This window comes from Rhinatrema bivittatum, chromosome 4 (genome assembly GCF_901001135.1).
Source record: "Rhinatrema bivittatum chromosome 4, aRhiBiv1.1, whole genome shotgun sequence".
Lineage (NCBI taxonomy): Eukaryota > Metazoa > Chordata > Amphibia > Gymnophiona > Rhinatrematidae > Rhinatrema > Rhinatrema bivittatum.
In genome coordinates this window covers 220371760-220384278 of record NC_042618.1, presented here as the reverse complement: position 1 = coordinate 220384278, position 12519 = coordinate 220371760, and the positions used below count along the sequence as shown (strand labels likewise).

Genomic DNA, 12519 nt, shown 5'->3' with positions numbered 1-12519 from the left:
GAAAGAGTCCATCTTCCAGAGGCCTTAAGATTTTCTTCTACCTGATGTTGTGGGAACACGGGTAGCGGACCCATCTCTGGTGATTTCGTGTACCCTTGGGCCACGACACAGCTGCAGAGGAGCTCCGGCAAGCGCAGAGGCAGGTGAAGATATACGAAGAAAAGACATCAGGAAATGAAGAGAAGTCCAGGAGATCTGAAGAGCGGGACATCAGCAGATCGATGAAGATGAACAAAGCAGACATCAGGACAACTGGAACTGACGAGACGAAGACGCAGGTGCAAGACAGGAGACCATACGAGGATGAAGACGAAGACATGGAATTCCAAACATGGAACAGAGTGCCAGTGAGAAGCTGGATTGCAGAGAAGTCCTAAGTAGGACTGGCTCCTTGCGAAGGCAAGGTGGAAGTGAAGCCAGGCCCTTTATATAGGGCTGAAAAGGGGAGTCTCTTCATGACATCAGAGGTGCACCATTCCCTGGCAGTATCTTTAAGAGAGGGGAGGAGGCGCAGCTTCGCCCCCTAAGAGAAGGTGGACAGGACCTTGGAGAGCGGCATCCCTGCCACTGAAGGAGAAGCAGAAGCAGGAGCTAGGCCGCGAACCAGGCCCCGATGTAGTCGGCAGTGAACCGGAGGCGGCTTCAAGATGCAGGCAAGACCGGGGATGATGGCCTTCTTCCCACACAGGAACCAGAGGTAAGTTGGTGGCCTCTGGGCCATGTGGGGAAGCTGACAGCGGCCTCCTGTCTGCATTAGATGAAGTAGCGCGGATCCAGCCACGCACGGAGCGTGTCGGCGGCCTCCTGGCCGCTTGGAGTGCAGCAATGCGGCTCCAGCCGCGAAAAGAGCATCGGCGGTCTCCGGATGGCAGGGACACACCGTCAGCGATCTCTTGTGATTAGGGATGCCTAAGCGTGGCTCCTGCCGCTTAAGGAAAGCGTTGGCAGCCCAGGCTGCAGGGAAAGCTGTAACAGCGCGGTTCCAGCCGCGCTAAGGAAATGGCAGCGCAGAAAAAAAAAGGTGAGATACTGCCCAAACAGGGCAGAATCGCAACACCTGGAGCTCCTCTGTAACTGCTCCAGTAAGGATTAAGCAACAAAAATTTCCCTCCACGCTGTAGCTGTTGTTCAAAAAATAAAATCCTTTACAGATCACTTGATTGTGCACCAGTCATCATCAGTACCAAAGAGTAAAGTCAATTAGCACAAAAGAGCACAGTCTCGAGTAATAGCAAATGCTGCACACCCTGGCAGGTAGGCACGCTGAGTCAGACACATCCTCCCTGGGCACTGGCCCTGCTACCTGCTCCTCTGAATGCAGCTCTCTTCCTCTTTATCTCTGTTTCTTTTCCTGTGTTCAAACAAAGCTTTTGGATGATTCCTTTTTTCACTCAGCAACTCTTGGGTCCTTCCTTTGTTAGGTAGTCTTCCCTCTGACTCCCACAAAGGACAATCCTCTCTTTTCCAGATCTCTTTCCGAAGAAATCCCTCATAGAACAGAATAAGGAGTATGGGATTATAGTAACCGCCCCCCCCCCCCCCCCCCCGCTTCTCAGAGGCCTTTTCTTATTAATCTTCAGAATATTTCAGGAAGCCTTTTTGGACCCCCAATCCTGAAGCCCTGGGAGCCCTGGCCTTGGGCCTTCACCACCTATCAGCATAAAAGGCTCCCTCTTGTACCTCTCTCTCTTGAGTAAGGTATTTCCACGAACCACGAGGACACAGTAGTTTCGTTAAACTCATGACACTTCCCGTTGGGGACTCTCCAACCTCTTCTAACGCACTCACTTTACCCTGACATCCCTCATCTCATGCAGCGTCCGTTGAGACACTGATGCACGCTAGAAAGGGGGCAGTTTTGGGAGCCCCTTACATATTTCTTTTTCCATCCACTCAAATTTGTTTTCATCACTATTTCAGCATTTTCAGCAAATCTTTTCAAGTCCAAATTCAAAGGCATTTAGCCATAAAATTTGTGAACGATCCAGCTAAATGCCTTCTTTTGAATATATAGGGCACCCATTTGGCTAAATTTTAACTGGATAAGCCATTAGCCGATCCGCAGACCTTGCTCCTATCTCGTGACAGGAGCAAGGTCAGCTTGGCGCCATTTTGAAAAATGGTGTTGACTGGGCTGGGTGCTGGGGGGGTGCCCCAGCCCCATCACAGGACCTTCATCTAAATTTTAAGGGGGATGTGGGGATGCCTGGAAGGCTCCCTGCACTCCAGTGATTCTTTTTTTTTGATACTTGGGGGTAGGGGGAGCACCTCCACTGAACCCCAATGATTTTTAATTAACCCTTTGGGGGGGGAGAAGGATACTAGGGGGGCACAACACCCCAACAAGGTTATTTAACTATTAGGGTGGGGGTTAGCCCTGATCCCCAATGACTTTTACCTTAACCTTCGGAGGGGGGTGGGGGAGCCATCGCCACGCGTGAGATGGTTACTTGTTTTTAAACTTTGAGGAGTTGGGACCCAGCTCGACTTTTCTTTTTGCCAGCAACATTTTAAGCAGCCAGCCTTTTAAGGCGATGGTGGTCTCTTGAAACTGGGGCCGCCATCGCACCTAATGGGCTGCTAGCCGTGTTCTTCTGTCCCGCAGTGTTTGGCCGCGAAACAAAAGAATGCAACATGGAGCCACAATGTTTTTTTTTCAGGGGGAGGGGCCCCACCAGCATGGTGACAAACCGCTCCCACAATAGTGGGACCCCTCTAGGCCTAACTTAGCTGATTTTCAGCCGTATCTGGCTAAGTTAGCCGGATAACTTTAGAGCTGCCTCAGAGGAGTGTCGGCAGAGAAACGTAAGGCTTAATCTGCTATATTCAAAAAGATATGACTGTTAAGAGGCAAAAATAAAAAAGGCACGTGGGCCAGTTGGCCTGATTCCCAGTCCTCCACTCAATATCTAAAAAATGTGACCTGCTGGGCCAAGCATCCCACACCCCCTTCAAGTCCTGTTTAAAAAAGATTGCCACCTGCCTTCGTTCCTCCCTCCCTCCCTCCCTCCCTTCTACCACCCTCACCCCAGTCAGGCAACACCTGAAGTTCATGCCTCCCACCCATCTGGTACATTTAGAAACCCCTTTCTATGCCTGGATCACGGTATGCTGTCATCCTGACGGCTTCTGACATTGCTTCAATAGCAGTGCTGGAAGGGTAAGCCTCCAGCATTGCTGTCAGAGAAGCGCTGAAAGCCGCCATGATCCCAGCACATCATGATCCCGGTACAGAAAGAGGTTTCTGAAGGTACCAGGTGGGTGGGAAGGTTTGGGTTGGAGTGGAGAGGGGAGGGGAGGGGAGGGAGGAAGAAGGGTGCACACATTGGTTTCAGATGTACTTACACAGTGTTAAGTTCCATATTATGAGTTACCACCCAGGAGAGAAATCTGGGCATCCCAGTGGGCAATACATCAAAGTCATCAGCTCAGTGTGCTGCAGTGGTCAAAAAAGTAAACAGAATGTTAGGAATTATTAGGAAAGGAATGGTGAATAAAACGGAGATTGTCATAGCACTTTGGTATCGCTCCATGGTGAGACCGCGCCTTGAGTACTGTGCAATTCTGATCACGCATCTCAAAAAAAGATATTGTATGTGCACTGAAAAAGGTTCAGAGAAGGGCAACCAAAATGATAAAGGGGATGGAATGGCTCCCCTATGAGGAAAAGCTAAAGAGGTTAGGGCTGGTCAGCTTGGAGACGAGATGGCTGAGGGGGGATATGACAGAGGCCTATAAAATAATGAGAAGACTAAAATGGGTAAATGTGAATTTGCTATTTACTCTTTCAGATAATATAAGGACTAGGGAGCGCTCCATGAATTAGCAAGTAGAACATTTAAAACAAATCAGGGAAAATTCTTTTTCACTTATCGCACAATTAAGCTCTGGAATTCATTTTCAGAAGATGTGGTTAAGGCAGTGTAGTTGGGTTTAAAAAAGGTTTGGGCAGGCTCCTAGAGGAGAAGTCCATAAACTGCTATTATTCAAACTGACTTAGGGAATCGCCACTGTTTATTACTGGCATCAGTAGCATTGGATTTATTTACTATTTGGGTAATTGCCAGGTACTTGTGGCCTGGTTTGGCCTCTGTTGGAAGCAGGATGCTGGGCTTGATGGACCTTTGGTCTGACCCAGTATGGCAACTTGTTATGTTCTTGTGTTCTTATGAAAGGTGCAGAAGGGAGAGGGAGGTGGGCAGAGGTGGGCGGAGGCCTCTGTTTTTAAGCAGGCACAGGTTTGAGGGAATGTGTGGGCTGGAGAGGTGCTTGGCCCAGCAGGGCACATTTTTAGACAACGAGTGTGGGCTGAGAATCTGGTCGACTGGCCCATGTGCCTCATTTGTTTTTTAAAAACTGTCACCAAGTAACAGTCATGTTCTTGTGAATATAATTGGTTAAGCCTTAAGTTATCTGGCTACCTTTAGCTGAATACTTTTTAAACCAATCATCAATATCCAAAATTAGCCAGTTAGGTTTTAAAGTTATCCAGCTAAAGGTAACGGGTAGATTTTCAAACCCCGTCGCGTGTAAATCTCAGGGTTTACGTGCGTGGCTGGGCCTTACTTGCGCCGGGCCAATTTTCAAACGGCCCGGCCACGTGCGTCAACCCCGGGATGCGTGTAAGTCCCGGGGCTTGAAAAAGGGGCGGTTTGGGGTGGGGTGGTCAGGGGGCAGGGCTAGGTGGGGGCTAGAGGCGCCCAGCATAGCGCCATTTGTCGCTGTGCCGGGGGATCACGCGCTGGCACCCTGCTGGCACGCGCAACTTTCTCCTGCTCCGAGGCAGGAGCAAAACGTGAGTTAAGGGGGGGGCGCTAGGATAGGGATAGGGGGAAGGGAGGATAGGGGAAAGTGAAGGGAAATTAGGCTAGGGGGTTGGGAAGTTCCCTCCCAGTCCGCTCCTTAATTGGAGCGGACTGGGAGGGAACTGGGGAAGGCCCCCGATGCATCACCGCGTGTAATTGCGATGGTAGCCCCCCCTTGCGTGTGCCAACCCGGCATTGTATGACATGCGTGCGCCAGCACGCGCATGTTATAAAACCACGCATCCATGTGCGTAAGTTTTGAAAATCTACCCCTAAGTGAATAACTTTATTTGGGGATATTCAGCGGGATACTTAGCGGGATTAAGTTATCCTTTCTAGGCATTTTTGAAAACTGGCCTCTCTATTTTTAGAGTCTTTGTCCTTACTCAGTAGGCTTCTTTACCCCTTACAAAGGCAATATTCAAAAGGTTTTATCTGGGTAAATAAGCAGTTACCTGGGGACAAAATTGGGGGTTGAAAATTGCCTTCAAGTGCCCTTGCTGTTTTACACTGCAAAGGGGGTGGGTCCACGGGCATAGGAGGGAGGAAGTGGCAAACAATGCACATGGGTTTCATTTCTAAATCCCTGTACATGGTTCACAGTGCGCATCTGCTGTAAAGCGGGTCTATAAATACTGAAGTGCTTGCACTGCTGGCTCGCTCCAAATTTTTCAAAGGGGAAAATGTTTGGGGAGATTCCTTTTGAAAATCTGCTTTCAGGCCCGCCATACATTTTTTTTTAATTGCCCTCTATATATTCAGTCTTATCTAGGAATTCCCATCTCAAACTTTCCACCGGTATGCTTGACCGCAGTCTACTGCTTATTATGGAACGGTCTCGTCCCAGGTCTTCCCTGACTCTCTGGCAGCAGCTGGGAACCGTAGAGTAATGGTGGCAACTTTTTTGATTCAATGGATTCATAGTTCACCACACCTGGTCTCGTCAGTCTGCAAACTCCTAAATCAGTGGTTCCCAACCTTGTCCTGGGGACCCCCCAGCCAGTCAGATTTTATGGAGGCGGTGCATGCAAATTTTCTCTCATGCATATTTTATGGAGGCGGTGCATGCACATTTTCTCTCATGCATATTCATTGTGGATATCCTGAAAACCCGACTGGTTGGGGCATCTCCAGGATAGGGCTGGGAACCACTGTCCTAAACAGTGCCGTGCCAAAGCCAAGCTGAGAGCCAGACTCCTAAATAGCAGCACATACAATAGCATTACCACTGAATCACTGGGTTACCTCTGTCAGTATTTTCAAGTACTGTCCAGAGAGTTGAAAAAAAACAAAACCTCCAGCAAGTGTTCAACTTAAATAGCATCAACTGCTTTTTGAGGACAGTGTTGCATTTATTTATCATATGAACTGCACTCGAAAAAAATAATTACCAACGGAATGAGTTGTCACTAAAAAGAGGATGTGTCGTAAATAAACAACAAAATCATTGGAGGTGCAACGATTCCTAAGCTTTTTGCTTCACGGGGTGACATTTGAATGTGCTCTTCCTTCACTCTCCTCCCAAGATTTTGTATAATATTTGATTAATTCTGCATCCTGCTGGTAGTGCAGGAATGCTCGGATTCCCTGAAGGTTGAGAAATTTGAATGTGCTAAGTTGACTTAGGATTTTATAACATTTTATAACATGCGCACAGCAGCGCGCACATGTTATAAAATTGGGTGTACATTTGTGCGCGCCAGGTAGCGCGCACAAATGTACACCTTGAAATCGTCGGTACAGTGTGCTGCGGCAGTCAAAAAAGCAAACAGAATGTTGGGAATTATTAGAAAGGGAATGGTGAATAAAACGGAAAATGTCATAATGCCTCTGTATCGCTCCATGGTGAGACTGCACCTTGAATACTGTGTACAATTCTGGTCGCCGCATCTCAAAAAAGATATAATTGCGATGGAGAAGGTACAGAGAAGGGCTACCAAAATGATAAGGGGAATGGAACAACTCCCCTATGAGGAAAGACTAAAGAGGTTAGGACTTTTCAGCTTGGAGAAGAGGCGACTGAGGGGGGATATGATAGAAGTGTTTAAAATCATGAGAGGTCTAGAACGGGTAGATGTGAATCGGTTATTTACTCTTTCGGATAGTAGAAAGACTAGGGGGCACTCCATGAAGTTAGCATGGGGCACATTTAAAACTAATCGGAGAAAGTTCTTTTTTACTCAACGCACAATTAGACTCTGGAATTTGTTGCCGGAGGATGTGGTTAGTGCAGTTAATATAGCTGTGTTTAAAAAAGGATTGTATAAGTTCTTGGAGGAGAAGTCCATTACCTGCTATTAAGTTCACTTAGAGAATAGCCACTGCCATTAGCAATGGTTACATGGAATAGACTTAGTTTTTGGGTACTTGCCAGGTTCTTATGGCCTGGATTGGCCACTGTTGGAAACAGGATGCTGGGCTTGATGGACCCTTGGTCTGACCCAGTATGGCATTTTCTTATGTTCTTCTTATGTTCTTAAATGTACCCCGCGCGCGTAACATTTAAAATCTGCCCCTATTTGTTTTTAATGCACACAGTCTATTATCACAACTGCTGCAGCAGTTGTAGAGAGAGGGAGAGAGGGAGGGAAAGGAAGAGAGAGAGAGAGAGAGTGAGAACACTGTGACATGCTATATATATAAGACTGAAAGAGGAGACACTTTCAACTCGGGGCTGGTTTGGTGGTGGTGGTGGGGGCTTACATAGTACATACACAGTCAGAAAAATCAATTGCAAATTTGATATGACTGATGAATTTCTATCATTTGAATCAATGAAAGGTACCAGCAAGAGGAGTTTATTTGTACAATGCAGTAGAGACTGCTTTGCAGTAATCGACTCTTCTTGTTGGTATGTCACATTGCTCTCTCTCTTGTCTCCATTTTTCCCGGCAATGCAAGGCTAACACGGGAATATATGTTTCATTCGCAAATAATACCTTTCTCAGAAATGTCAATAGAACGAGACCTTTCTTTTAATTTGTATTTTTTAATTATTATTATTCTTCTTCACAGGTTTTAATGTCAATCATTTGGACATTGCACCAAGATATGCCAGTATTCTCATGGGAATATCTAATGGGGTTGGAACCCTGTCGGGAATGGTTTGTCCACTCATCGTTGGGGCAATGACAAGGCATAAGGTACAAGTCTGCCTTATATTTCATATCTGGTAAAAGATTAACCAATTTGATTAGATTAAGGATGGATATTATCAAATAGCACTCCTGATCCTCAATCTTGTGTGAACCCTTTTCCAAATCCTACTAATAAGTTTACACAATGCTTTTGACTTGGCATGAAAACTTAAAAACAGGTGAAAGGGACAATCATTCTTGATTATGAGTCAATTCATCCTCAATTAAGGATCAAACACAGGATCTCTACCTCACATAAGCAAAATTAAAGATAGTTTATGATACCTATCTACAATTAATAAAATAAATAAGTAAAGATACTTTTTAGGATTTGTAGCCCACCAGTAGCATTCTAAAGTTTAAGAGTATTTAAGGCCATTTTGCAGTTGGCTTTTAGGGCTGGATTTTAAAAGTCATTTACAGGCCTAAAACCTGGTTTTAGGCCCGGAAATGGATGTTCTAAAATAGCCCTGGACTCAGTGATGTGTAATACGATTGCATATGTACTTTTACATGAATTATAGAGATGCATTTCCAGGGGGGCAGAGCAAGGTGGAGCTGAAAACTGCATGCATACTCTTCAATTTTCAAAAGTATGCATGTAAGTTTACCTGCACAAGTTATGTCCTGCGATGAGCAATTATAACTTTCTGCAGGTAGGTTTGTACACATACCATGCTGTTTATGTGCAAATTTTCAACACAAAACTTATGCACATAAATTAGCTTGAAAATTTCATGGCAAAATCTGCATGTTTTAGGTATTTGCCTACTTTACCCCAACACATGTAGCTATATAAGTAGCCTTGCTATTATAAACCAGCTAGGAAACCATCCTTGTGTAGCTGGACACTAGAACTATTCATTATGGGGCAGATTTTCAAAGGGTTACGTGCATAAGATACGCGTGTAACCCCCGAAAAGCTGCCCCTTCCACCCCCTGCGCATACTGAGCCTATCTTGCATAGGCTCGGCAGCGCGCGCAAGCCCCGGGACGCGCGAAAGTCCCAAGGCTTTTCTGGGGGGGGGGGGGGGGCGGGGGGCATGTCGCGGCCGGCGCGTCATCGCGAGGCGTTCTGGGGGTGGGGCTGCGGGCGTGGTTCTGGCCCAGGGGCATTCTGGGGGCATGGCCACGGCCTCCGGACCAGCCCCCGGACTGGAACATGGCACGCCGGCAGCTGGCCGGCGCGCGCAGGTTATGCCTGCCTCGGGCAGGTATAACTTGTAAAATAAAGGTAGGGGGGTAATTGGTTAGGGCTGGGGGTGGGGAAGGGAGGGGAAGGGAGGGAAAGGTGGGGGGGGGGGGGCCAGAAGGAAAGTTCCCTCCGAGGCCGCTCCGATTTCAGAGAGGCCTCGGAGGGAACGGAGGATGGCTCCGCAGCTCGGCGCACGTAGGCTACCAATTTTGTGCAGCCTTGCGCGCGCTGACCCTGTGTTTTATAACATGCGCGCGGCAGCGCACGCATGTTATAAAATCGGGAGTAGATTTGTTCGCGCCGGGTTGGGCGAACAATCTACTCCCGCGTGCTCCTTTTAAAATCTACCCCTATTAATGTATACAATCTGCTTCTTTTCACCTTGGTAACCTTTCGTTCATAATGCAGTTTCTATGCTTTCCAATATATCTTGATTTCTTAAGTCAGGGGTGGCCAACTCCGGTTCTTGAGAGCCACAAAGAGGCCAGGTTTTCAGGATATCTACAGCAAATATGCATGAGAGATTTGCATACGAAGGAAGCATTTCATGCAGATCTATCTCATGCATGTTCACTGTGGATAGCCTGAAAACCAGGCCTGTTTGTGGCTCCTGAGGACGGAGTTGGTCTCCCATGTCCTTAGTGATTGTTTCCAAACCACAGCTTTTTATGGCTGCTAAAAGAATGAATCATCATGCTCATATTGATATCATTTTTCTCATCCATATAGTCTATGCTGCAGTTCTGACTATGATTATGTGTGTCAATTGTTGCCTGTAGACCCGGGAAGAGTGGCAGAATGTGTTTCTCATAGCTGCCCTGGTGCACTACAGTGGAGTAATATTCTATGGCGTCTTTGCATCCGGTGAGAAGCAGGAATGGGCAGACCCAGAAAACCTCAGTGAAGACAAATGCGGAATCTTAGATGAAGATGAATTAGCCGAAGAGACGGAACTGAACAGCGACTCTTTTGTTAGTCCAAAGAAGAAAATGTCTTATGGTGCTACCATTCAGAGCAGTGAGGCACGAAAGAAGGACTGGAGGAAGCGCAAGGGTGTAACCCAGGACTTAGAGGAGGACCACACTCCCTACCATTACGAAAATGGAAATTTTCAAGATACATCATAATGCTGGGGAATGACTAGCATGGCATGCAGCAGTCAATATCTGAACTTACTGGTATTCCCAGGAGTGTTAATGCTGGCCATATTAAACTTTCTAGTTTAGAAAAGGGGATAATGAGGATATTTGTTTTGTTTTGTTTTGTTTTTTGACCTGGCAGTTTCCTCCTGCATCTTTGTACTTCCAGTTCAGTCAGAACAAGGGCTGGGATCTGGCACCATGAGCCTTCATTCACAACCCTCTGGGGATTTCCCCCACCCTTTTTATATCTCCCCTCTTCACCCCACCAATGTATCTAGTCTGGTCATTGCAGAGACAGTCTTGGGCTGGGGACCATGCAATAATGGACCCTCAATCTGGCCACTAGATGCTGACATTGTGTTATGACCAGGACTCCATTCCCCCAAGGGCTGTGAACGCTGCCCTCTGTGGCACCCCCCCGACCCCAGCCGACCTGGGGAATGGAAGACCCAACTTGGGGTCCAAACTGGGGATCTTCTGCATAGCGATGCTCAGACAGCATTGCCACTGATCCAGCCCACTAATAAGGATAACGTAGTAATAATAATAAGAATTACAATAATAGTTAATTTGATAACTTTGATTTATTACTGGGGATATTATTAGTATTCTAACAAGCTTACTCCATACGTGTACACAACTAGAAATGTCATAGGTATAGGGGAAGCCATCTGTAGCACAAAATGGGAAAAGCAGAAATCATAAAATGTATGCCCCTAGGTGAAATTTGATAACATTTTTATTTATGTTTTAATTGTGGGATCTGTTAACAAAATTCTGTCCAGGTGGTTTCCTGCAGTGGATTTCCATATATTGTTTGACACTTTCTATTTATTTATTTATTTTATTTTATTTATATTCTGCCTTTCAACACTTCAAAGTTGATTACATTCACGTACTGAAGGCACTTTTTATTCTTTTATGGAACTTACACTTAAAAACAAAACACTGTTGTCAATTTCTTTGAGCTACTGGTCAGAAACTGCAGTTGGATTCATGATATAAGACTGGGACCTGGTTCAGAAAATGTGATAGAATTGTCACCAGAAAAAAATTAGTTATAAGAACATAAGACTTGCCATACTGGGTCAGATCAATGGTCCATCAAACTCAGTATCCTATTTCCAACAGTGGCCAATCCAGGTCTCAAGTACCTGGCAGGATCCCAAAGGTTTGATAGATTCCATGCAGCTATTCCCAGGGATAAACACTGGATTTCCCCAAGTCCACCTTAAATAATAGTTCATGGACTTTTCTTCTAAGAACTTGTCCAAACCTTTTTTTAAATGCAGCTACACTAACAGCTTTCACCACATCTTCTGGCAATGGATTCCAGAGCTTAACTGTGCATTGAGTAAAAATATATTTTCTCTTATTGGTTTAAATGTACAACTTAGTAACTTCATTGAGTCCCCTAGTCTTCATACTTTTTGAAAGAATAAACAACCAATTCATGTTTATTTGTTCCATTCCACTCCTTATTTTATAGACCTCTATCATATCTCCCCTCAGCTGTCTCTTCTCCAAGCTGAAGAATTCTAACCTCTTTAGCCTTTCCTCATAGGGGAGCTGTTCCATCCCCTTTATCATTTTGGTCACCCTTCTCTGTACCTTTCTAATTGTGCTAATCTTTCTTCAGATGTGGAGACCAGAACTGCACAGAAAAAGATGAGGTCATACCATGGAGTGATATAGAGGCATTATGATATTCTCTATTTTATTCTCCATTCCTTTCCTTATAATGCCTAGCATTCTATTTGCTTTCTTGGCGGCTGCTGCTGCACACTGAGTAGAAGATTCAATATATTATCAACAATGATGCCTAGATCCTTTTCCCGAGTGGTGACTCCTAATGTGGAACCTTGCATTGTTTAGCTATAATTTGGGTTACACTTCTCGATGTGCATCACTTTGCACATACCCACATAAAGGGGCTGGTGCAAAAAATCAGCGTGGAAAACGGGCGCTCAGTGTTGAGTGCCCACTTTTCTAATACACACCCAACACCTCTCCTGGGCTCGAGGTTAAATGAGGGGTCGTGCTGCCAAGGAGGCACTAGGGACAAATGTGCGACCCTAGCGCCTCCTTGGCAGCGGGTGCCCAGGAGAGGTGGCTGTCAGGTGGTTGTCAGCAAGTTAGGAAAATGGACGCTCATTAATTGAGTGTCCCTTTTCCTAACCTAACTGCCGACACACTTTAAAAAAAAAAAAATTTTTTAAGCCTTTTGGTTCCTCCGACTT

The 12519-nt window shown here is 45.9% G+C and overlaps 1 protein-coding gene across 1 annotated transcript in view; it reads left to right on the top strand.

Moving 5' to 3' along the window:
• The window catches only part of SLC17A8 (solute carrier family 17 member 8), a 174352-nt gene extending 162918 nt beyond the window's left edge, over positions 1-11434 (top strand). The window contains exons 12-13 of the mRNA XM_029597476.1: positions 7821-7948; positions 9917-11434. Coding sequence (XP_029453336.1) covers positions 7821-7948; positions 9917-10264 — 476 coding nt within the window. The 3' untranslated portion in view covers positions 10265-11434. The remainder of the gene's footprint in view (positions 1-7820; positions 7949-9916) is intronic.
• The last annotated feature ends 1085 nt before the right edge of the window (positions 11435-12519 follow it).